Source organism: Coregonus clupeaformis, unplaced genomic scaffold (genome assembly GCF_020615455.1).
Source record: "Coregonus clupeaformis isolate EN_2021a unplaced genomic scaffold, ASM2061545v1 scaf0005, whole genome shotgun sequence".
Taxonomy (NCBI): domain Eukaryota; kingdom Metazoa; phylum Chordata; class Actinopteri; order Salmoniformes; family Salmonidae; genus Coregonus; species Coregonus clupeaformis.
The window spans coordinates 1,259,511-1,284,285 of NW_025533460.1; the positions used below are offsets into that span (position 1 = coordinate 1,259,511).

General features: G+C 41.0%; 2 protein-coding genes across 6 annotated transcripts in view; one reads left to right on the forward strand and one right to left on the reverse strand.

The window, feature by feature from the left end:
• Positions 1-134: 134 nt before the first annotated feature.
• On the reverse strand, positions 135-2,926 carry LOC121578583 (insulin-like growth factor-binding protein 3). The gene is made up of 4 exons (XM_041892950.1): positions 2,584-2,926; positions 1,761-1,795; positions 1,497-1,619; positions 135-1,242 (listed from the first exon to the last, which is right to left on the reverse strand). The coding sequence occupies exons 1-4, from the start codon at positions 2,924-2,926 to the stop codon at positions 1,129-1,131; spliced, it is 615 nt and encodes a 204-aa protein (XP_041748884.1). The 3' UTR covers positions 135-1,128.
• Positions 2,927-4,769: 1,843 nt separating this feature from the next.
• Positions 4,770-24,775, forward strand: part of LOC121577846 (SPRY domain-containing protein 3) — a 78,651-nt gene continuing 58,645 nt past the window's right edge. For 2 of the 5 annotated variants that reach the window (XM_041891781.1, XM_041891784.1), the window contains exons 1-3: positions 4,770-4,869; positions 5,474-5,599; positions 7,714-7,789. In XM_041891781.1, the coding sequence (XP_041747715.1) occupies positions 5,481-5,599; positions 7,714-7,789 (195 nt within the window). In that variant the 5' untranslated portion in view covers positions 4,770-4,869; positions 5,474-5,480. Of the gene's footprint in view, positions 5,073-5,130; positions 5,218-5,473; positions 5,600-7,713; positions 7,790-24,775 lie in introns of those variants that run through there. The other 3 variants (XM_041891782.1, XM_041891783.1, XM_041891785.1) reach the window with 3 other exon arrangements.

Genomic DNA, 24,775 nt, shown 5'->3' on the forward strand with positions numbered 1-24,775 from the left:
AATAATTACATCAATAAAACATTATGTTCAGCAGGTACAGTACAAAATAAAATGTTTTGTCATGCCCAATAGAAAACAAAACGCTTAAATAAAATGTAAAATCATTATCAAAAATACATACTGTAAATTAAATAATACATCAGCTTTTAATTTATATATGTATACAAAATACTATCTTATAGTATTAAAAGGAGTCTGCTCAGCTGCAATGTCAGTAAAAAGGTTGGAGGTGCTCCAGTAGTGCTTGATCCTGGAGTTTAAACATCAGAATAATGTCAGATTTAAGAGCATATTATAAGAGAGACATCATCAGAGACAAGCCTGATCACTAGGCCTAGACTGTCATGGGACACAGCGGGTAAATGGGATTGGCTATGTAGTTTACTACTAAAATGAACTCACAACTCTGCGTTATAGCACAGAGTACAGATTTAGAAATTAAAACAAAGTGCATAGCAATTCCATACCAATCTAGTCTCCGCTCAGGAACCTACTTGGTAAATCATCCGTTTCTTGTCTGTAATGCCATAATGCATCACTAGAGGGCGCTGTGAGACCAAACTAACAGGGATGGAGAAAGAGAATGAACATCAGAAATGCAATTGGAAGGATTGTGCTTGTAGGTAGCATGGCTGGGCTCAATTCGAATTTAAGGCAGTCAATTCAGGAAGTAAACTAAAATTACAATTGAATAATCGAAAAAAGTGCATTTATTTTCAATGACTTCTCAAACTGAAAAGTAGAAGCTATATATTAAAGAAAAAAAGTAAATGTCTGAATTTTAAATTCAAATCACTTCCTGAATTGACTGCCTTCAAAATCGAATTGAGCCCAACCCTAGTAGGTAGTAGTGTAGTCGGGTGAATTTGTATATGTCCCAAATGGCACCTTATCCCTTACATAGTGCACTACTTAGGGAATAGGGTGCCATTTGGGACGTAAACCTTGGCTTGTATCAGCCATTTACTGTCCAGCACTTTGGAAAGTGCTTCCTCCTCCATCCCTCTCTTTTTCTCCTCCTCTATGCCTCTCTTTTATCCTCATCTTGCACTTCTTCTCTTCCTCTTGATCCTCACCCTATGGCCCATATTCCAGACTGCAGGATGTGGTGGGCTGGACAGTGCCCTTTCATGCGTTGTCACAGATCAGGGTGCCCTCTGGGCTTGTGTGTGATGGTGTTGGTATGCCACTCTCGTCCACACACCAGCAGTGGCCGCGATGCATGCCCCGAGACGACCGACACTGCCAGAGGGGACACACAGTGATAAAGCATATTTGAGATGTGAATTGTTGTATAGGATACAACAACTACACACACACACATGCACACACATGTTACTGACCAGGCATAGTCATAGACTATCGAGCACAGCTTGCAACTCAAGATTTGAGTTAGCCCACTGAGCTCCTGTTTAGGCAATGTTATACTCATCATGCAAGCAAGCATAGTTCGGTTAACCACGTCTGCTACAAATACAGTCTGATTATAAACCTACCTGCTTCTTTCTGAAGAAACCATGCTTGTCACAGTTGGGCATATATATATCAGCAAAGTCTGACTTGAAGACCAGGGGCTGCAGACCTTTAAGTACATTGTTCAGCAGTCTACGGCATGGAGCCTAGAGAGAAGAGAGAAAGAAAGAGAGTTTTCATTATTTAAAAAAAACACTACCTCATATACTTGTTCTATTGTCATTCAATTCTATTGCTCAACACAATCCTCCTAACATCCATCTGTAAGTAAATACAAGGGATTTTACCTTCTCCAGGTCTTCACTGGGTGTCGGGTGTGTGGCTGGAGAAATACATGACAGCATCTTTAGCATAGTGATGGATTACATTACCACAGTAACTGATTGATTACTGAGATATCTGATGAATGCAGTGGCAGAGACAAACCAGTAGGTAGAGTTGTATATCATGTTCACAGATTGGCACGACAGGTTGTAGAGCAGGGCTCTCCAACCCTGTTCCTGGAGAGCTACCATCCTGAATTAGCTTCGTTACAACTGAGGTTGGATTGAAAACGTACAGGAGAGTAGCTCTCCAGGAACAGGGTTGGAGAGCCCTGTTGTAAAGTAAAAGTACTAGCTGCTGGTGATTTGAGGTTAACATGACGTAATTTTGATTATTTAAGAGAATAACATTTCCCACACCCAAAACAAATTAATTCCTGGTAGAGTCTGAACAGATCTATTTTAAACTTGTGGCTGAGTTTGGAGCACTGCATACTAAGACTTGGTTCTGCCTCCACAATGTAAACTACTGTCAATTGTGTGCTCCATTACATCCTAGCTGTATTTCTCTGAAGCTTACTTCTGATTCACTAATGTTCTACTTCCACAGTCCAATACAATCTCACAATCGGGACCTTTCTTGTCACAACGAAGTCATCAGCACAACATCTACATCTTTATTTGTCTAAAATATACAGTGCCATGTCCTGAGCAGGAAAAACTGGGCCTTAGTTATACAGGCTATAACTAGGTCATGTGAACTGTCTGCAGAGGCTAAATTTACCATTGAATTTAGTTTACAATACCCCCTCCTCCACCCCTACTCTGTGCTGTAGTAGGTGCTTACCTGTGGGTTGGGGCCTCTCAGAAGGGCTGGGCCCGCTGGTGTTGCTGCAGACTCCCCTGCCCTGCAGCAGGGCCTGGAGGGGTTTGGGGTACCCCAGTGGTGGGGTGCAGCGGAGTCCACGGTCACAGCTCAGAGTGTAGACCCCACAGGGCTCCCCCAGGGCCAGGACAGTGGTGCTGAGCTCCCCAGACTGCTGCCTCTGTGTGGGGGCCCTGGCCACCTGTGAGCCCTTACTGGAGGGATTCCCTCCTCTGAGAGTAGGCAGCTGGTAGGCTAGCGTCCACGAGCTGGAGAGGGCAAGCTGGAGGAAGAGCAGGGCCAGAAGGTCAGGGTACAGAAGCATGTTTCCTGCAAGATACACGTTGTCCACCAACAATGAGTAAGTAATAGTCCAGGAGGTTCCTATTTGTTTCAATGCCAGGTAGGCTGTTGTCTGAGGTTTATTCTTATTCAGCTCAGTTCCAGTTGTGCGTTGGGAGATGCGAGGCAGTGTGGATAGGAATCTCCAGCTATGACAGAGCGATAATGAAGCAGACAGACACCAGAGACAGCTGCTTTTAAAGAGCCAAAAGGTGGAGAGAGAGGGAGGGGGAAGGAAAGCGGGAGAGAGAAATATTAGTCTCCGCTCTCGTTTTCAGATTGCTGAGCACACTCCCACTTCCCCTTGTCTCTGACATGCCTTTCTTTTACCAGGGCCAGCTGGTGAAATAGGGTTAGCCCTACCTAACCCCATCATGAATGTATCATTATTGCTGTTTCATATTCAGCATGATTGTTTTCCCACCAGTAATACATTTGATGTATGTGTTTTACGAGTAAGCATTACTGAGCAATTTATTCAAATGACAAATCGGGACATGAGAACATTAGTTTATCGAAAACATATTTGTGGGATTGAGTGTCCTCTTCCGTGTAGGCCTATAGAAACTGAGAAAAACCCTTGTACATGTAATCTGTGTTTTGATGGCTATTATAGGATGAAGAAGCCTGATAATGAATTTGGACAGTTTCCAACAGCAATCGTGTTCATTTTAAGATATATTGTTGGAACAATATACTCAACAAGTACATCAAACTTCCAGAGTGGGTTCTCTGCTAATTCCTCTGTAGCTCAATTGGTAGAGCATGGCGCTTGTAACGCCAGGGTAGTGGGTTCGATCCCCGGGACCACCCATACGTAAAAATGTATGCGCACATGACTGTAAGTCGCTTTGGATAAAAGCGTCTGCTAAATGGCATATTATTATTGTATTATTATTATTAATATTATTATGAGCACCACCAACACAGTGGATGGAAATGGATTCAAAGGGACCTCCCTCTGCTGGTGATTTGCTGAATGTGCAATCCTAATGGAGGGCTGTAATTAGTTAATGACCTATAATGTCATTTTTTTTGTATAAAATTGGTGATATCATTAAAAGTACCAGAAAGCCTACGCTGGCATGGAGTCGCCAACATGAATAATTCTTCCATCACAGGAAACGCATTCCTCTGTGTGTGTGTCATGATAATGGACTAGTGAAGGATTAATTTGAGTGGGATGACCACCTCTTTAAATCATGACTTATTTTAGAAAAACTGTTTTTAAAAAGAACGCTGTTTGATGCTAAAGCCAATCTGGCAACGAATATGTAAAGGCAGGACAATTTGCTGACAGTCCACGGTCCTAACGCTGTTTGGTTCACACGTTTCACAATCGAAAATGTTCCAAGCAATGTGCCAGAATCTATGGATGATTTTACCTATGGAAGCCCTCCCTTTCCACACCTAACTATTGTAACCCCCACACAACTCAGAATTCCCCCTTACACACGCCTCCGCCACATAATTACTGTCCTTTATTATTTTACTGTCACCTCAAATTCTCTCTCTCACTCATCCTCCAATCCACACACGCACACGTTTCATTGATGTTTACCACCACAAGTAGTATAGGCTAATACAAATGTTCACTGTCAAGTGCCTTGTCAATTTTGATGATCATGCTCTTTGAAAAGTAAACTACTACTTTCAGAACGTACTACCATGGAAATATGTTTGCCCCTATAATATAGTCTACCCATAATACCATACTATTAATTCAACAGCTACAATAAAGAGTCGTTTATTTAGATTGATGATGCAAGAGCTCGAAGTTTCCGCCGGAAACGTACATTTTCTAGAACGTAAATGTATCATGATGTCATTAGAAGGCGCCATTTGCACTCTGCGGAATTTGTTTTGATGGAGCTCGACGTACTTGAAATTTGTAAACAACAACGAATATAGTAGTCTAAAGACAAGGTGGGCAACTTGTGTGTGTTTTATAAATAAACAAAAAATTCCCGGACGTGTGAGACTATGTGCTGCGTACGGACGGAGCTATGCTCTTCCTGTGTGTGAAGTCACTAAGTGCTTGATGTGGATAGCTAGCAACCTAGCCAGCCAGCTAGCTAGCTATTTCCCTGGGGCGTAATAATTAGTCCAAACAGTTGCAAAACGTTCCGGTAAGTCCCTCCCCGTTTCGTTCCGTTTAAGAAACGTTTTGCAACAGAATCGGCGAATGAGTACACCCCTGCTGTTGTAACGTTAGCGATGCAGTTGGCAGCTGTAGCTAGTTAACTTAGCTATTTGTCATGAATTGCTAGCTAGGTAAGTATATAGCTAGCTAGTGTATTAAACCGTAAATTAAATGTGTTATTATTAGACACCCTCACCCAAGCTTGCTACCTTTGCCAGTCACTTCTTTTTCAGTTTGATCCAACTGAACCAAACAATGCCGGTGCAACACCGACCACGTCTGAGTCCATAATCTGTGTGTGGAGCCTGTTATTCATATGAAGCCGTATGTTAAAAATTATATGAGAGTAGGGGATAAGCACCTCATTGTTCATGTCTCTGTTCTCAGGTAAGCGATGGACGACATCAACCTCCATTACCGCTTTCTGAACTGGAGGCGGAGGATCCGGGAGATTCGCGAGGTGCGGTACCGCGAGCGGTTCAAGAGGATGCTGAGGGATGGAGAAGTGCTCAGGTGGGCATGAAAACTGTCAGAATCACTTTTATTCGCCAATTACATTTACACACCCGGAATGTTACTTGGTGAAGTGTAGTATGAGAGATAATGACACTTTAGCCAGCGTTCCTCTATCCTGGTTCTGGGTAAGGAATGTAAAGAGAAGGAACAGTCAGATAATAATAATATGCCATTTAGCAGACGCTTTTATCCAAAGCGACTTACAGTCATGCGTGCATACATTTTTGTGTATGATCATTGTCAGTCACAAGTTACCCAAATTCCTGGTTCTGGGGATCCACCTGGTCAATAACATCAAATCGGTGATGCATTCTGGGTAAATTGTGACCGACTGACTGATCTACAAATAATAATAATAAATTATAATGCAAGGTGATTTTTGCAGTCGATGTCGAACAAGCCTGCTGTGAGTGGAGGCTTTTGTTGCAGCCCAGTAGTAACACAATTATTCAATCATTAAAGTTGTGAGTTGACTCAGGTGTGCTAGTTTGTACTTAACCTCGTCCCCAGGCTCAATTGCTACCTCATATAGAGCCTGGAAACACTGTGCAACAAATTGGGACTTGAAAGGGGCATGGGTTAAAATCGAGACGAGAGAGCGAGCCTGCTACAGTTGTATTAGATGGGACAAATCGGCAATAAAAATAAACGTTCTATCGCGGCGACCATATTATTTTTGGGAAGCCCGATTTCCCGAACTCACTTCCTTGTTTAGCCTAAATCAATCAGCGAATTCGTTTTGCGTGGCCCGGTTCCCCAGGTGGGTGGAGATTTATCTTTAGGACCAATGGAATGGTTGATAATGAGCTAACCCCGCCCACCTGGGGCATCGGGCCATGCAAAACGAATTCACCTACTTGCACTGCTCATGCTTTGAAATCCACAATGTAGAGGGGAGGTTCTAAGAGTTGCGCTAGATGGTGATGGACTGAGAGATCAGCCAATTAAAACCAGCAGATGTTTCGTCTGCTCCTGCCATAGACTTCCAGTCAAGTTCCGTCCTGAGGCGCTCGGAAACCAGACACCTCTAAAGAAGGAGAGCCTGCTGGTGGGCAAGATTAGTTTGTACTGGGACCAGGATTGATTGCTTCAGACCAGGGGTCTCCAACAGATAGATCGCAAGCTACCAGAAGCTCGCAGCCCACCTATGAGTAGCTCGCCAATCAATTCTGAAAGTACATCAATTTTCCATCGCAAACTGTCAATCAAAGCCACATTGACATTATCCCACCCTTGGTTAGCCACTATTGGCTTAAAAGCCAAACGTAACACAATATCTGCCAATTAATTTTCAGCAATTGTCAGTCTTTCACTCTGTATGTAGCCAGTTAGACATACTAATGATAACCGTCTTGTTGGTATACAGAAAGACTTTCCCCAAAAACCTTCTAAGTTAAATGTTAACTGCAGAATAGGCTTACCTGACATAACTATATAATTGGGTGGCCATTGTTTTGCAAACTCTGCCATGACGTGTTGCAGCAGTAGGCCTAACAGCAGAAACATCTCTAGACCGACACATTCCTTTCTTGCTAGATGCGCAATTAAAGGGGAATTACACTCAAATCAAAATGGTCTTCTGATTTGATTTAAGCATTGTCATGGACACAGAACATTCATTTTCGTTGTGTCTCTATTAATAATTGTAATATTGAGAGTAAAAACCAAAACAATCCCAAACCAGGAAAAATAAAACAGAGAACAGACAGAATTCAGGAAAATACCAAATACAATTTTATTGTGCCCTTTAGAGTTGTTTATTAACCATTATTTTACCAGGTATATTGACAGAAAACACATCTCTTGTACCCAGGGAAGAGTTGCAGGGTAGAGGAGCAGAGAAGAATGTGCCTATTTGAAAGCTATAGAAAAAAATGAGTAGCTTGTGACATTTTTCTTTTTTTTCAAAGTAGCTCCTCATGCATGAAAAGGTTGGAGACCCCTGCTTTAGACTCATACTTTCTTTCACACTGTACTCCTCTTACTGACTTGGCTGGCCTGTACTGTCCACAAGTTAAAGAACAACTGTATGTTGTGTAGCATATGTTTGTTGCATACATTTGCAAATGCGATACGATTAATGTAAACTAATTTCTGAAATTCCGTTACAGTTACCAAGGGAACTCTGATGAAGTTGGCTGCTACGTGGCTCCAAGGCCGTTATCCAAAGGGAACTGCTACTTTGAGGTAGGCTTCAATACAGAGTTAGTTACAGTGCCTTCAGAAAGTGTTCACACTCCTTGACTTTTTCCACATTTTGTTGTGTTACAGCCTGAATTTAAAATGGATTAAATTGAGCATTTTTTGTTACTGGCCTACACACAATACCCCATAATGCCAAAGTAGAATTATGTTTTTTGACATTTTTACAAATTAATTAAAAATGGAAAGCTGAAATGTCTTGTCAATAAGTATTCAACCCCTTTTTGTTATGGCAAGACTAAATAAGTTCAGGAGTAAAAATGAGCTTAACAAGTCACATAATAAGTTGCATGGACTCACTCTGTGTCCAATAATAGTGTTTAACATCATTTTTGAATGACTACCTAATATCTGTACCACACACATACAATTATCTGTAAGGTCCCTCAGTTGAGCAGTGAATTTCAAACACAGATTCAACCGCAAAGACCAGGGAGGTTTTCCAATGCCTTGCAAAGAAAGGCACCTATTGGTAGATGGGTTAAAAAAAAGCAGACATTGAATATCCCTTTGAGCATGGTGATGTTATTAATAACACCTTGGATGGTGCATCAATACACCCAGTCACTACAAAGATACAGGCTTCCTTCCTAACTCCGTTGCCGGAGAGGAATGAAACCGCTCAGGGATTTCACCATGATGCCAATGGTGACTTTAAAACTGCTACAAAGTTTAATGGCTGTGTTGGAGAAACCTGAGGACAGTTCAACAACATTGTAGTTACTCCACACTACTAACCTAATTGACAGAGTGAAAAGAAGGAAGCCTGTAAAGAATAAAAATATTCCAAAACATGCATCCTGTTTGTAGCAAGGCACTAAAGTAATAGTGCAAAAAATGTGGCAAAGCAATTAACTTTTTGTCCTGAATACAAAATGTTATATTTGGGGAAAATCCAATGCAACACGTTACTGGGTACCACTCCATATTTTCAAGCATAGTGGTGCCTGCATCATGTTATGGGTATTCTTGTAATCGTTAAGGACTGGGGAGTTTTTCAGGATAAAAAAGAAACGGAATGGCGCTAAGCACAGGCAAAATTCTAGAGGAAAACCTGGTTCAGTCTACTTTCACCAGACACTGAGAGATTAATTCACCTTTCAGCAGGACCAATAATCTAAAACACAAGGCAACTACACTGGAGTTGCTTACCAAGAAGATAGGGAATGTTCCTGAGTGGCTGAGTTACAGTTTTGACTTAAATCTACTTGAAAATCAATTTTAAGACCTGAAAATGGTTTGAATAATTTTTTTAAGTATAATGGGCCAATGTTGCACAATCCAGGTGTGGAAAGCGCGTAGACTTACCCAGAATGACTCACCGCTGTAAACGCTGCCAAAGTATTGACTCAGGGGTGTGAATTAATTAGATATTTCTGTATTTCATTTTCAATAACTTTGCAAACATTTCTAAAAACATGTTTTCACTTTGTCATTATGGGGTATTGTGGGTGTCATTTTTTAATTCAGGCTTTAACATCAACAATGTGGAATAATTCAAGGGGTATGAATACTTTCTGAAGGCACTGTAGGTTTACCAATATGCATTTAAACATGTGAAAGAAAGCAACAGCAAGCATTTCAACAAGAGAACAAAACGCTCTCCACTTGCGGGAGTTTGGAGAGCGCAAGTGGAGAGACGTACCACAGTAATAATTAATTTTAACAACAAATTCCAAATGCAAACTTCATAAGTTAATTATTAATTTCAAGCAAATTTGAGATACCAAAAGACCAGTAGGCCTATGCTAGTAATTGTTGCTTGATGCCCCATTGCTGGTGAGTTTGCAAAGTAAACAGTTAATATTCTTGATTACCAAAACGTTTTGGAGCTGCATATTTATTTATTTATTTATTTATTATGGCAATCCTCTCGCCCTACAATTTGAATTTTGCGCTGCACCCGATCCTATAGCTGTACAGAAAATCAGCAATCTGTTCTCTAGCTCACCCGACCTGTGTTGATTGACAGTTTGCTGGTCCAACCAAAGGGCAGAGTGTGCGTTTTACTAGCCAATTTGTTTCACGTTTTTTTTGCAAGGGCCGATGTTGCGGCTACTCTCTCTGGCTGCGTGGAGAGTAATCCACAGACTCTGTGCCATAAAATGTTTGACATAACGTTACAACATGGCCAGGCCATCAGTCTCAAGTCAAAGTCGAGTCTTGAGGCTCCAAGTCAAGTCTCAAGTTATTTTATTTTCTATTAAGTTGAGTTTCAAGTCACGTGACTCGAGTCTACTACTCTGGTTAGGTGTCCCTGACTCAATAATTGGTGATCTTGTAGTTAATTTTGCTCCATTAACTTGACATTAATCATTTGAAGCAACTCTAAACAAATGCACACTGTTTTACCCTGTTCTCAAACTGTTCCCTACTGTAGTATAGGCTAGTGTTTTGACAGTTCAAGTCGAGCATCGTAAGTCTGAGCCCATCACCAGTCACACCCTGTAGATTAACTGATGTCTACGCTCAGAGAACTGCACAGTTGCTAAATTTAGCTGACACATTTTATTAAAAATAGTTTGCAGACCCGAAGCGTGTTATTTTTGGACCCTTTCTTTTTTAACAAATTATCTGAAAAATGGATCAAACATGGTAGTTTTTCCAGTGTAAAATAATGCAGTGTGTAACATAACTCCCCAGTTATTCACCAGTACCTTTTTTAATAAGAGTCCCTCCAGGCTAAATCATAAAGGCAGCAGGCTTGTTAAAAATCATCCTGGGTTTTGGGAAAGCTCAGGAAAGAAGGACTTGGCTGTACATTTTGGGATAGGGAAAGGTCTGGTTCTGGTGTGTAGTGTTGGCTTCCTGAGCCTACTGTATGCTATGCCAGGGCAGTGAGTGGGTATGGAGGTAGAGTGATTTGTGAAGGAGTCCTGCTGGTGTCTATGTGAGTCCCAAATGGCACCTGTCCCTATTCCCTTTAAAGTGTACTACTTTTGACCAGGACCTATAGGGCTCTGGTCAATAGTAGTGCACTATATAGGGTAACAGCATGCTATTTGGGATGCACAGTATGAAGTTGGAGGACTGATTGGGCAGACATAATGAGTGTGACTGAACGCCCGCGCCTGATTTAACTTTCATGGAAGGAAAATCATATCCCACTTTTCAGGAATGGACACATCTTAAAGGGTAGGTAGCATAAATGTAACCACATGTAATATATAGATTTGCATTAAAATATGCATAACAAAGTCCCAATGCAAAGTCACACCTCACTTTAAAAATGTTTGAGTTATTACATCAAATTTATCAGAATGCCTAAGTCATGCCGGGAAAAAGCATTTGCGGGGTGTGACGTAATATGGAGGACCCGGTAAACCAGCCTATTCCCTATAATGTAAACTCCAACAGAAATAACTTCAAATAATTTGCACTCATGACTACTGGTTTCAATTAAATGTTCAGCCAAAATACAAGCAAATTCTTAATGAATGTATAGTTACAAATCAGTTTGCAAGTTTACTAGTCTGCTAATGTTAGCACTACCAGCCTGCTAACGTTACGTTAGCACTGCGTGAGTCAGCGTTGCTATCAACACCTAGCTTACAGCTACATTAAAGTAAACCACGGTTTTGGAAATACATAACTCTTAGTCAGAAAACTAGCCTAGCTAGCCAACCACCAAGGTCGACATAGCAAAGCGAGGAACCCCCAGAACACAACAAAAAAAGCCAGCAGATATAAAGCAGAGAGAGCGGAGACTTCAAAGAAGTGCCAAGGAGAGGCCTTCAGAGCGATAGGCCATTTCACCGGCCGAAGGAGAGTCGGGTAATCCAATAGAGATATACAGTGGGGGGAAAAAAGTATTTAGTAAGCCACCAATTGTGCAAGTTCTCCCACTTAAAAAGATGAGAGAGGCCTGTAATTTTCATCATAGGTACACGTCAACTATGACAGACAAAATGAGAAAAAAAAATCCAGAAAATCACATTGTAGGATTTTTTATGAATTTATTTGCAAATTATGGTGGAAAATAAGTATTTGGTCAATAACAAAAGTTTCTCAATACTTTGTTATATACCCTTTGTTGGCAATGACACAGGTCAAACGCTTTTCTGTAAGTCTTCACAAGGTTTTCACACACTGTTGCTGGTATTTTGGCCCATTCCTCCATGCAGATCTCCTCTAGAGCAGTGATGTTTTGGGGCTGTCGCTGGGCAACACGGACTTTCAACTCCCTCCAAAGATTTTCTATGGGGTTGAGATCTGGATACTGGCTAGGCCACTCCAGGACCTTGAAATGCTTCTTACGAAGCCACTCCTTCGTTGCCCGGGCGGTGTGTTTGGGATCATTGTCATGCTGAAAGACCCAGCCAAGTTTCATCTTCAATGCCCTTGCTGATGGAAAGAGGTTTTCACTCAAAATCTCACGATACATGGCCCCATTCATTCTTTCCTTTACACGGATCAGTCGTCCTGGTCCCTTTGCAGAAAAAACAGCCCCAAAGCATGATGTTTCCACCCCCCATGCTGCACAGTAGGTATGGTGTTCTTTGGATGCAACTCAGCATTCTTTGTCCTCCAAACACGACGAGTTGAGTTTTTACCAAAAAGTTATATTTTGGTTTCATCTGAACATATGACATTCTCCCAATCCTCTTCTGGATCATCCAAATGCACTCTAGCAAACTTCAGACGGGCCTGGACATGTACTGGCTTAAGCAGGGGGACACGTCTTGCACTGCAGGATTTGAGTCCCTGGCGGCGTAGTGTGTTACTGATGGTAGGCTTTGTTACTTTGGTCCCAGCTCTCTGCAGGTCATTCACTAGGTCCCCCCCGTGTGGTTCTGGGATTTTTGCTCACCGTTCTTGTGATCATTTTGACTCCACGGGGTGAGATCTTGCATGGAGCCCCAGATCGAGGGAGATTATCAGTGGTCTTGTATGTCTTCCATTTCCTAATAATTGCTCCCACAGTTGATTTCTTCAAACCAAGCTGCTTACCTATTGCAGATTCAGTCTTCCCAGCCTGGTGCAGGTCTACAATTTTGTTTCTGGTGTCCTTTGACAGCTCTTTGGTCTTGGCCATAGTGGAGTTTGGAGTGTGACTGTTTGAGGTTGTGGACAGGTGTCTTTTATACTGATAACAAGTTCAAACAGGTGCCATTAATACAGGTAACGAGTGGAGGACAGAGGAGCCTCTTACAGAAGAAGTTACAGGTCTGTAAGAGCCAGAAATCTTGCTTGTTTGTAGGTGACCAAATACTTATTTTCCACCATAATTTGCAAATAAATTCATTAAAAATCCTACAATGTGATTTTCTGGAGAAAAAAATTCTCAATTTGTCTGTCATAGTTGACGTGTACCTATGATGAAAATTACAGGCCTCTCTCATCTTTTTAAGTGGGAGAACTTGCACAATTGGTGGCTTACTAAATACTTTTTTCCGCCACTGTAGTGAGGTAAATCCACATTGAATTTACCCAGTTTATCTCCATCACTGCTGACACCCACGATGTACCGGTAGGTCGGTAGGAAATAGAGGTTGCATATTAACGCTCGACACAACACCTGGTTTCAGTCATAGTCTCATTCCGAATCCTGCCTTCCACTAGTTATACTAAGCCATCGAAGTCCTCCAGGGTGAAATGAGCACCGCATACAGTAGACGTGCGCACGGTTCCCATACTTCAATCCGCTCGCTTCAATCGGACAAACCGGTCCCGCTTTGAAGCTAGCTTCTCGTTTTTGGGCTACAAATGAGTCGTAACCCCGTCCTTGTGGGTATTACTGCACTAGCTACGAATGACGGAAAACTACTACAACGCTCGGTCGACTACCACTACCAAATGCACAGGAGAAGAGGAGATGCAGTTTTACGCATGTATTTATATGGTTTCTTCTTTGTGGATGTACATAGTAGTTCACCAGCGCTAACACTTGGTTTGGAATGTAATTACATGCTAGCATGGCTAGTAGCTAACGTTAGCCAGCTGGAACTAGCTAGGTAGCACTATGATGTTGAGAAATTGTGCATTGTGGGTAGTTCTGAAGATATCTGAAAATAAGTTAATAAATATGTAAAAATGCTAAAACATAACTATGTTTGTAGTTATAGGTAACCACATCGTGACTACAACTAAGTCTTTGACCAGACTGTGTTGTTACTTTGAGTAAAATGTATGCTTCCTACACTTTTAAAAGTGAATAAAACACAGCCTTGTTTATGGAAACAGAGGACTGAAGCCATGTAATAATTTTTCCCTTGTCAATTTGTCTTTTCTACTTTTTGACACATCCACTGAAATATTCCCATGTTTTCAAGACAATCATTGCCAAACCACTGATTTTATTAATCAATCATGTAACTGGGGTGCTTTCCAACAGCCTATCAGTCAGTTGTCAGCTCAGCCTATCTCCAGAACACCTGTGTACATCTCAGTTGAAGTGTCTTTAAGTCCAAAATGGCACCCTATTCCCTTTAAAGGGGCACTACTTTTGACCAGGGCCCATAGGTGCCATTTGGGACACAGCCCACATCAGTCTGACTGAGGATTTAGGGAGCTCCGAATGGGATTCAGAACGTGATACAATGACACAACATTGAGACAGACTGCTGCATATTCTGTCCCACACTCTAGGGACGGTGCTAGTGAGGTCATGGGGAAGGACTTAATGGTTTCCCCTTTTCAGCACTCTGGATCTGTCAGTGTTCTGATTGCACTCCATCCACTCTTAGAGACCCCCGGGATAATGTCATAATTAATCGCCCTCGGTAGGGAAGTGTGTAGTCGCAGGTGCTCGTGAGCAGCTGTCTGACTGCCACCCCCACAGGGAATCATGAATGATGACTTTTTTCCCTCTGAGCATGTTAGGACTTCTTGCTAATGCCTTTATGGTCATGTTATGGTTTTTAAGTGAAGTGGTCTGTGATGTTTTCAGGTTTAGTTTATTAGGATCCCCATTAGCTACTGTACATGCAGCTGCTACTCTTCCCGGTGTCCACATAAAACGTACAAATACATGACAAAGTACAGAACAGTGATAAACAAGAACAACATAAGATATTACATTAAATAAATAATTAAATAAGTTATATATATAGGAAATATAGGACACCAGGAGACAACAGAAATACTATTTTTATATACAGTAGGTGCTGTGATACATTTACATTTTAGTCATTTTAGCAGACGCTCTTATCCAGAGCGACTTACAGTAGCAATTAGGGTTTAGTGCCTTGCTCAAGGGCACATCGACAGATTTTTCACCTAGTCGGCTCGGGGATTAGAACCAGCGACCTTTCGGTTACTGGCACTACGCTCTTAACCACTAAGCTACCTGCCGCCCTGATACAATATGTTTTTTAAAGCTAAACTTGCTTTTTGCCTGAGTAACCTCTGGTGGCAAAGCATTCCACGATGACATGGCTCTATACATAACTGAGCGACAACAAAATAACAAAAAAGATGCACTGTTGTCAGACCTCGAATAATGCAAAGAAAATAAGTTCATGTTTATTTTTAAACAACACAATACTAATGTTTTAACTAAGGAAGCATTCAGAAATCAATATTTGGTGGAATAACCCTGATTTTCAATCACAGCTTTCATGCCTCTTGGCATGCACTCCACCAGTCTTTCACATTGATGTTGGGTGACTTTATGCCACTCCTGGCGCAAAAATTCAAGCAGCTCGGCTTTGTTTGATGGCTTGTGACCATCCATCTTCCTCTTGATCACATTCCAGAAGTTTTCAATGGGGTTCAGGTCTGGAGATTGGGCTGGCCATGACAGGGTCTTGATCTGGTGGTCCTCCATCCACACCTTGATTGACCTGGCTGTGTGGCATGGCGCATTGTCCTGCTGGAAAAAAACAATCCTCAGAGTTGGGGAACAAATGAAGCAAGTTTTCTTCCAGGACAACCTTGTACGTGGCTTGATTCATGCGTCCTTCACAAAGACAAATCTGCCCGATTCCAGCCTTGCTGAAGCACCCCCAGATCATCACCAATCCTCCACCAAATTTCACAGTGGGTGCGAGACACTGTGGCTTGTAGGCCTCTCCAGGTCTCTGTCTAACCATTAGACGACCAGGTGTTGGGCAAAGCTGAAAATTGGACTCATCAGAGAAGATGACCTTACTCCAGTCCTCTACGGCCCAATCCTAATGGTATTTTGCAAACCTCAGCCTGGCTCTTCTTTGCTTCTCATTGATGAAGGGCTTTGTTCTAGCTTTGCACGACTTCAGCCCTGCCCCTAGGAGCCTGTTTCGAACCGTCCTCGCCGTGCACTTCATCCCAGCTGCCGTTTGCCATTCTTTTTGTAGGTCACTTGATGTCATCCTACGGTTGTTGAGTGACATTCGAATGAGTTGGTGGTCATCCCGGTCAGTAGAGAGTTGTTTTCACCCTCTGCCGGGTCTGTAGCTTTGTTGTCCCCAATGTCTGCTGCTTGACCTTGTTCTTATGAACCGCAGTCTTTGACATTTTAAGGATGGAAGCAACCTGACACTCACTGTATCCCTCTGCCAGTAAAGCCAGAATTGAACCCTTCTTTTCCTCACTCAAAACGGTCAATAGTTATGTTTTGATTAATATTACTTTTGAGGTACTATTAGCACAGTTTTTGCCATCCAGCTGGTCCTATTGCAAGAGGATAGTGATGGCCACAGCAGTGGATTTTATACTTTTCCTCGTTAAATAAGATTTGGTTCATGTGATCACCTAATCAGTACCTAATTCAGTAGAATGAGGTGTGCCTGTGTTGGAATTCCACAGACACTGGAATGGAATGGCTGTCATACATGTAGAAATGCTAATGTAAGAAAAATTTGCCGTGGTCTCTTAATTTTTTCCAGAGCTGAACACACACACACACACACCTTTTAAAAAATATATTTTCCTTGATTATTTTCCTTTAGCCCTACCACCCCTCCCCTAATTGGAGTATACTAATGAACAGCAACACTTAAGCTTCTACTTCCAGCTGATACATACTATATACATTTTACGGACACAGTATATTTTACATTAGTTATCTTGTTGTTATTAGTCCCACCCTTCAGCTCCACTCAACCCCTCACATCTATCTCTTAACACATCCATATTGAATTTCGATTTGCCAGATATTTTTCAACTGTGCTGTGACAAAAGGTTCTGAACCTTTCCATTCTCATGATTTCGACAGATTGTAAATTAAAGGTATACATTTTTGCTAAAAGTGTTATTATATTATTGATCGATTGACTGACTGAGTTTTCAAATCACCCAGTAGTGCTATCTACAGAGTTAGCGGCAGGTAAATGTTGCAATTCTACAGTCATTCCTTGACCTGCGACCAAAAATAAGCTACATATGGACAGTACCAAAACTAATGATTGTCTCTTCGCAGCAAAATCTACTGCAGCAATAGAGCTGCGATGGTTGTAGCCCTCATATATATAACGTTCTGTTGGTTGAAATAATTTTGTATAATCATTTAAATTGAAAAATTCAAAGTTTTGAATCCGGCGTCGTTTTGCGTATGTGCCATGGAATCGGTACGTATAAAACCTCTTCCCAACTATTTAGCAATCTATATGGCACAGCTGTCACATTTTTGGTCCTTAAATGAAACTGGTATAATTTTTTATTTATCACAATTTTCATGAAACAATTTTGGTCTTTAACGCAGTTCCTTACTTTTTCCCCCTTCCAGTTGCCTCTTCCATTTTTGCGGTAATGCTGCAATTAGTTGGTTGTAATTTTGGGTAGAGCAGACATTTCCATATATTTGTTAGCTGCATGTGTGACAACTCTACCAGTCCTATTTATGATATAATTAACAAAGATGATACTTATTTTAATTTTTATTTATTTATTATAATGGTTTTCTATCAATTAGTATATTTGAGTTGAACCACAATATTTGTTGTATTATTTGTTCTGTCTTTTCTGGTGGATTAAACTGAAATTGCAACCAACTTTCTATGGCTTGTATTAAAAATAGCTATATTTTGGAGATGATTTCATTTTCAAATAACCGAAAGTGAGAGGTTGTAATCTGAATAAAGGGAAAAGGGCCATTCTAGAACATGGGGTGAGACATTCTTACTAATCTGCTAGAGAACCAGTTGGGATTTAAGTATAACTTTTGTATGACTGATGCCTTTAGTGAGATGTCTGATGCTTTAATATTTAATTATTTCTGCCCTCCGAATTCATATTCATTATATAAATATGTCTGTTTAATTTTGTCTGGCTTGCCATTCCAAATCAAATTGAATATTTTTTGCTCATATAATTTTAAAAAACGGTCGCTAGGTGTAGGCAAGACCATAAGCAAATAGGTAAACTGGGATATGACTGAAGAGTTAATCAGGGTGATTTTTCCACAAATAGACAGGTCTTTTATTTTCCATGGTAGCAAGATCTTATCTATTTTTGCTAACTTCCTATTAAAATGTGTGTAGTGAGATCATTTATTTATTTCCGCATATGTATACCGAGTATGTCCACATCACCGTCAGATCATTTTATTGGTCAACTACACAGTAATGTAAAAGTTGTGTTTTTTTGTGATCCAATACGTAATTTAGTACACTTATCATAATTTGGTTGTAATCCAGAGAGGTTAGAACAATAATCTAGATACTCTGAGGCTGTGGAAGGATCCAAATTGTGGATTTAAAAGAAAACAACATGAATCATCAGCGTACAATGACACCTTTTGTTTTCAAGCCCTGGATTTCTAACCCCTTGATATTATTGTTGTATCTGATTTTAATAGCTAACATTTCGATGGCCATAATAGATATGCCGATAGTGGACAACCTTGTTTTACTCCTCTTGACAGTTTAATACTTTCTGAGTAGTAGCCATTATTTACTATTTTACACCTAGGGTTTCTATACTTAACTTTAACCACATTTTATAAGAGATTCTCCAAAATTGAAATATTCCAGGCATTTATATGTATTTAAATTCCAGTCGTACTTTATCAAAAACCTTTTCAAAGTTGGCTATGAATACCAGGACTAGTTTCCCAGATTTTTCATAGTGTTCTATTGTTTCCAGTACTTGTCTCACATTATCTCCAATGTATCGTCCATGTAAAAAAACCTGTCTGGTTAGGATTAATAATATGGACTGGATCTTTATATTTACCACTTGGATCCTCTTTCAGTAATAATGAAATCAGACCTTGTTGAGTATCTGATAATCTACTATATTTATAGGAGTGGTTAAAACATACTAATAACGTTCCTGGAGTTTCACCGGACTTAAAGGCTTTAATTGCATCAAGAAGTTCCTCTTTCTGTACAGCTGTTAATTTTACATTATTAATAGAAAAAAAATTCATACAATTAACTTCAGATAGTGGAGATGGGGGAGAATGAAACGAAAACAGATGCTTAAAGTACTTTGCTTCCTCTTTCAAAATGTTTTTTGGTGAATCATGGGTGACTCCATTTGTAACAAGTTTCAGTAAATTATCTGTAATTATTTTAATATGTGCCTTTAGAGGCCATGCAATTCAGTACTCATCTCTAAAACAAAAGCAATGTAGGTCAAAAGAGTCCATATTAAGAAAGGAAATGGAAGGACTAACAGTACAGATGGATAGCAATAAAAACTGTACCATAGAGGCACAGAATAAGTTGGAGGAAAAACTAAAATATATGAAGGAACCTATTCAAGAAAGATCAAGTGTAATATATTATGAAAATAAATCGAACTGGATGGAATATGGGGAAAAATGCACCAAATTATTTTTTAATCTTCAACATAGAAATGCTACCCATACAATAAGGGGATCTGCTATGTTTTTATGTCAGAAAAAGTAAGTTATAAATTATTCTATCCTAGTTAAAAACAAGTTATCACCCGATAGGCTTTGGTAAAATTTTCAATATCCTCGCCCATATGGAAATTCTGTAAGAGTAATGTATATGCCAATTTATTTGATGGTCCGACCACATTCTGTCCTCTATCAACACTGTTTAAACTTTTGGTGCCAGCGAGAATGACATAAGAAAGTAGTCAAGACGACTATCTTGATTGAGCCTCCGCCATGTATATCTCACTAGGTCAGGATATTTAAGCCTCCATATATCAAACAATATATCCATGACATTCGTGAATTCCTTAAGTGCATGAGGGAGATAGTTTGTAGTGTGATTTCCTTTACGGTCCATTGAGGTTTTTAAACCGTATTATAATCTCCCACCATAATAATAGAGTCTTGTATTGCTTGTAGGTTTGATCAATTATTATATTTTCAAAGAAGCATGGATCATCATTATTTGGGCTGTATAGATTAATAAGCCATATCTGTTTATGGTCCAATAACATATTTAAAATCATCCATCTACCTTGCCGATCTGTTTGGACAGTTTGCACATTCGGATCAAAATTATTGTTAATTAATATCATCACCCCTTTTGAGTTTCTTTCCCTATGGGATAAGTATATTTGCCCCCCCCCCCTTTCACCCCCCCACCCCCCAGTCCTTCTCCACACAACTTCATCTAAAATTGTCGAATGAGTTTCCTGTAAACCTCGTCCTCACCTCGACTTGTATTGTATATAGTTATAAAAAAATATATACAGTACCAGTCAAAAGATTGGACACAGCTACTCATTTATTTGTACTATTTTCTACATTGTAGAATAATAGTGAAGACGTCAAACCTATGAAATAACACATATGGAATCATGTAGTAACCAAAAACATGTTAAACAAATCAAAATATTTTATATTTGAGATTCTTCAAAGTAGCCACTCTTTGCCTTGATGACAGCTTTGCACACTCTTGGCACTCTCTCAACCAGCTTCATGAGGTAGTCACCTGGAATGCATTTCAATTAACAGGTGTGCCTTGTTAATTTGTGGAATTTCTTTCCTTAATGCGTTTGAGCCAGTCAGTTGTGTTGTGACAAGGTAGGGTTGGTATACGGAAGATGGCCCTATTTGGTAAAAGACCAAGTCCATATTATGGCAAGAACAGCATAAAGGCCCCGTGTAGCTCAGTTGGTAGAGCATGGAGCTTGCAATGCCAGGGTTGTGGGTTTGTTTCCCACGGGGGGCCAGTATGAAAATGTATGCACTCACTAACTGTAAGTCGCTCTGGATAAGAGCGTCTGCTAAATGACTAAAATGTAAAAATGTGAAATAAATAAGCAAAGAGAAACGACAGTCCATCGTTACTATAAGACATGAAGGTCAGTCAATCCGGAAACTTTCAAGAACTTTGAAAGATTCTTCAAGTGCAGTCGCAAAAACCATCAAGCGCTATGATGAAACTGGCTCTCATGAGGACCGCCAAAGGAAAGGAAGACCCAGAGTTACCTCTGCTGCAGAGGATAAGTTTATTAGAGTTACCAGCCTCAGAAATCGGCAATTAACTGCACCTCAGATTGCAGCCCAAATAAATGCTTCACAGAGTTCAAGTAACAAACATATCTCCACATCAACTGTTCAGAGGATACTGCGTGAATCAGGCCTTCATGGTCGAATTGCTGCAAAGAAACCACTACTAAAGGACACCAATAAGAAGAAGATACTTGCTTTGGTCAAGAAACATGAGCAATGGACATTAGACCGGTGGAAATGTGTCCTTTTGGTCTGGAGTCCAAATGTGAGATTTTTATTTCCAACTGCCGTGTCTCTGTGAGACGCAGAGTAGGTGAATGGATGATCTCCGCATGTGTGGTTCCCACCGTGAAGCATGGAGGTGTGATGGTGTGGGGGTGCTTTGCTGGTGACACTGTCTGTGATTTATTTAGAATTAAAGGCACACTTAACCATCATGGCTAGCACAGCATTCTGCAGCGATATGCCAGCCCATATGGTTTGCGCTTAGTGGGACTATTATTTGTTTTTCAACAGGACAATGACCCAAAACACACCTTCAGGCTGTGTAAGGGCTATTTGACCAAGAAGGAGAGTGATGGAGTGTTGCATCAGATGACCTGGCCTCCACAATCACCTGACCTCAACCCAATTGAGATGGTTTGGGATGAGTTGGACCGCAGAGTGAAGGAAAAGCAGCCAACAAGTGCTCAGCATATGTGGGAACTCCTTCAAGACTGTTGGAAAAGCATTCCAGGTGACTACCTCATGGAAGGTGGTTGAGAGAATGCCAAGAGTGTGCAAAGCTTTCATCAAGGCAAAGGATGGCTGCTTTGAAGAATATAAAATTTATTTTGAATTGTTTAACACTTTTTTTGGTACTACATTATTCCATATGTGTTATTTCACAGTTTTGATGTCTACACTATTATTCTGCAATGTAGAAAATAGTAAAAATAAAGAAAAACCCTTGAATAAGTAGGTGTGTGTAAACATTTGACTGGTACTGTATATTTAAAAAATCTTGCGTATCTTAATTTCCACAATTAACTAATAATATGCGTAATCATGTAGGCAGTTCATGCGAAGGATTGTTACCTATGGCCAGGATTGGCAAGCAATTATTATTTTAGCAAACATAATTACCCCATACAACACTCGACCCCTTTCCCCCCACAAACAACCACAAGCTCAGATGTTCAAATGTTGTTCCATCCCCGAGCCCAAGTCAACAATTGACTTGATGTGCGAATTCATATGCAGTTGCAGCTGTTTGAGAAGGCATGCAAAATTGAGCATAAATTGGTAGATTTGATTAACCAATGTCAAGTCCTAGCTGATGGAGATCAGATACACCCCCTTCCCCTGAAACACACACATGCTGGTCCCCCGTTGTGACCATTTTCCTAAGCAACTCTGTGCATTCAGACCTTTGATTATTTTGTGCAACCAGGGCCACAATAATTTGCCCCCTCTCTGATTGTCCGAGTGACCCCCTCCCCATGCGTTACTGCAGCTAGTGTTGCCAGCACTGCCACTACCTGGATGGTGGCACCCCACCGGAATTCCCACCGGCTAGGTACAAGGATGTCAAGGTTCTCATTAGCAGCTTTGAGAAATTCTTTGTATATTATGCTCACCCATCAGGGGGCTTTGGCTTTGTAGGACCAACTCTGCCAGGCAGGCTCAGAATCATGAGGGGGCGGTGCTGCTTTAGTGGGTCTCTGACCGCATTTATCGTTCTGTTTTGGCTGTGAATAGGCTACTTGCAGTAGGCCCATAAAACAGATAAGGATGTCACCTTAGTGTATGGGTCGCTCAGGTGGGTGTCTAGGGTATAGGGTTGGGGACCGTTCCATCATGATAGGACAATAAATAAATAAACTATATTTAAAATTAATTTTAAAATGTATTTCCCATATCTGCACAAAATTGAAAGCTCTCTCACAACCCCTGCTCGCACACACGCATGGGCTCTGGGATTTGCAACCATTTTCCTTTTTCACTCACTTAACTCCACACTTTTCCAAACACAAAAACGTACACCCCACCTTCCATCACTACACCCGCACATACCCACATACTGTGTCCTCTATTTGCTATGTTTTTATCCCTACCATGTTGATTCTGAGTACTTTTGTGTTCCAGTTCCTTATATTTTAAGATGTATTATTTAGCTAATTATCCTTTCTTCTAATGCTGTCTTATCTATTTATAAAATACTATAAATAGAAAGTCAAATACAAATAATTTTACAACATTCCTTATCTTGAATGGTATAGTGTAGTTTATTTATTTATTTATCAATTGGTGTAGTTTGTTTTCCTATATATTTTGATATGACAATCCCTACCATGTATAGGATTGGGTGTTCTATTATTCGACTCCTCTATGGGAATTTTGTAATATTTTGAATAGCCATGTCTTGGTGTCTCGGAACATTTGGTTATCAATATATAGTTTATCGACTACAAGAGCTATACATTTCCCTTTTAATCTATTCTCCTTGAAGAGTGGGTACAGAACTTTGCGCCATTCTGCAATTTCCTTCGGGAATCGCACTCCACTCTGCCCTTTCCCACCTGGACAAAAGGAACACCTATATGAGAATGCTGTTCATTGACTACAGCTCAGCGTTCAACACCATAGTGCCCACAAAGCTTATCACTAAGCTAAGGACCCTGGGACTAAACACCTCCCTCTGCAACTGGATCCTGGACTTCCTGACGGGCCGCCCCAGGTGGTAAGTGTAGGCAACAACACATCTGCCACGCTGATCCTCAACACGGGGGCCCCTCAGCGGTGCGTGCTTAGTCCCCTCCTGTACGCCCTGTTCACCCACGACTGCGTGGCCAAGCACGACTCCAACACCATCATTACGTTTGCTGACGACACAACGGTGGTAGGCCTGATCACCGACAACGATAAGACAGCCTATAGGGAGGAGGTCAGAGACCTGACAGTGTGGTGCCAGGACAAAAACCTCTCCCTCAACGTGAGCAAGACAAAGGAGATGATCGTGGACTATAGGAAAAGGAGGGCCGAACACGCCCCCATGAACATCGACGGGGCTGTAGTGGAGCGGGTCGAGAGTTTTTCCAGTTCCTTTGGTGTCCACATCACCAACAAACTATCATGGTCCAAACACACCAAGACAGTCATGAAGAGGGCACGACAACGCCTTATCCCCCTCAGGAGACTGCAAAGATTTGGCTTGGGTCCCCAGATCCTCAAAAGGTTATACAGCTGCACCATCGAGAGCATCCTGACCGGTTGCATCACCGCCTGTTATGGCAACTGCTCGGCATCCGACCATAAGGCGCTACAGAGGGTAGTGCATACAGCCCAGTACATCACTGTGGCCAAGCTTCCTGCCATGCAGGACCTATTACTAGGCATGTCAGAGGAAGGCCCAAAAAATGGTCAAAGACTCCAGTCACCCAAGTCATAGACTAACCCTTACCGCACGGGATGCGGTACCGGAGCGCCAAGTCTAGGTCCAAAAGGCTCCTTAACAGCTTCTACCCCCAAGCCATAAGACTGCTGTACAATTAACAAATCGCCACCCGGACTATTTGCATTGAGACCCCCCACCTTTGTTTTTATACTGCTGCTACTCGCTGTTTATTGTCTATGCATAGTCACTTTACCCCTACCTACATGTACAAATTACCTCGACTAAGTTGTAC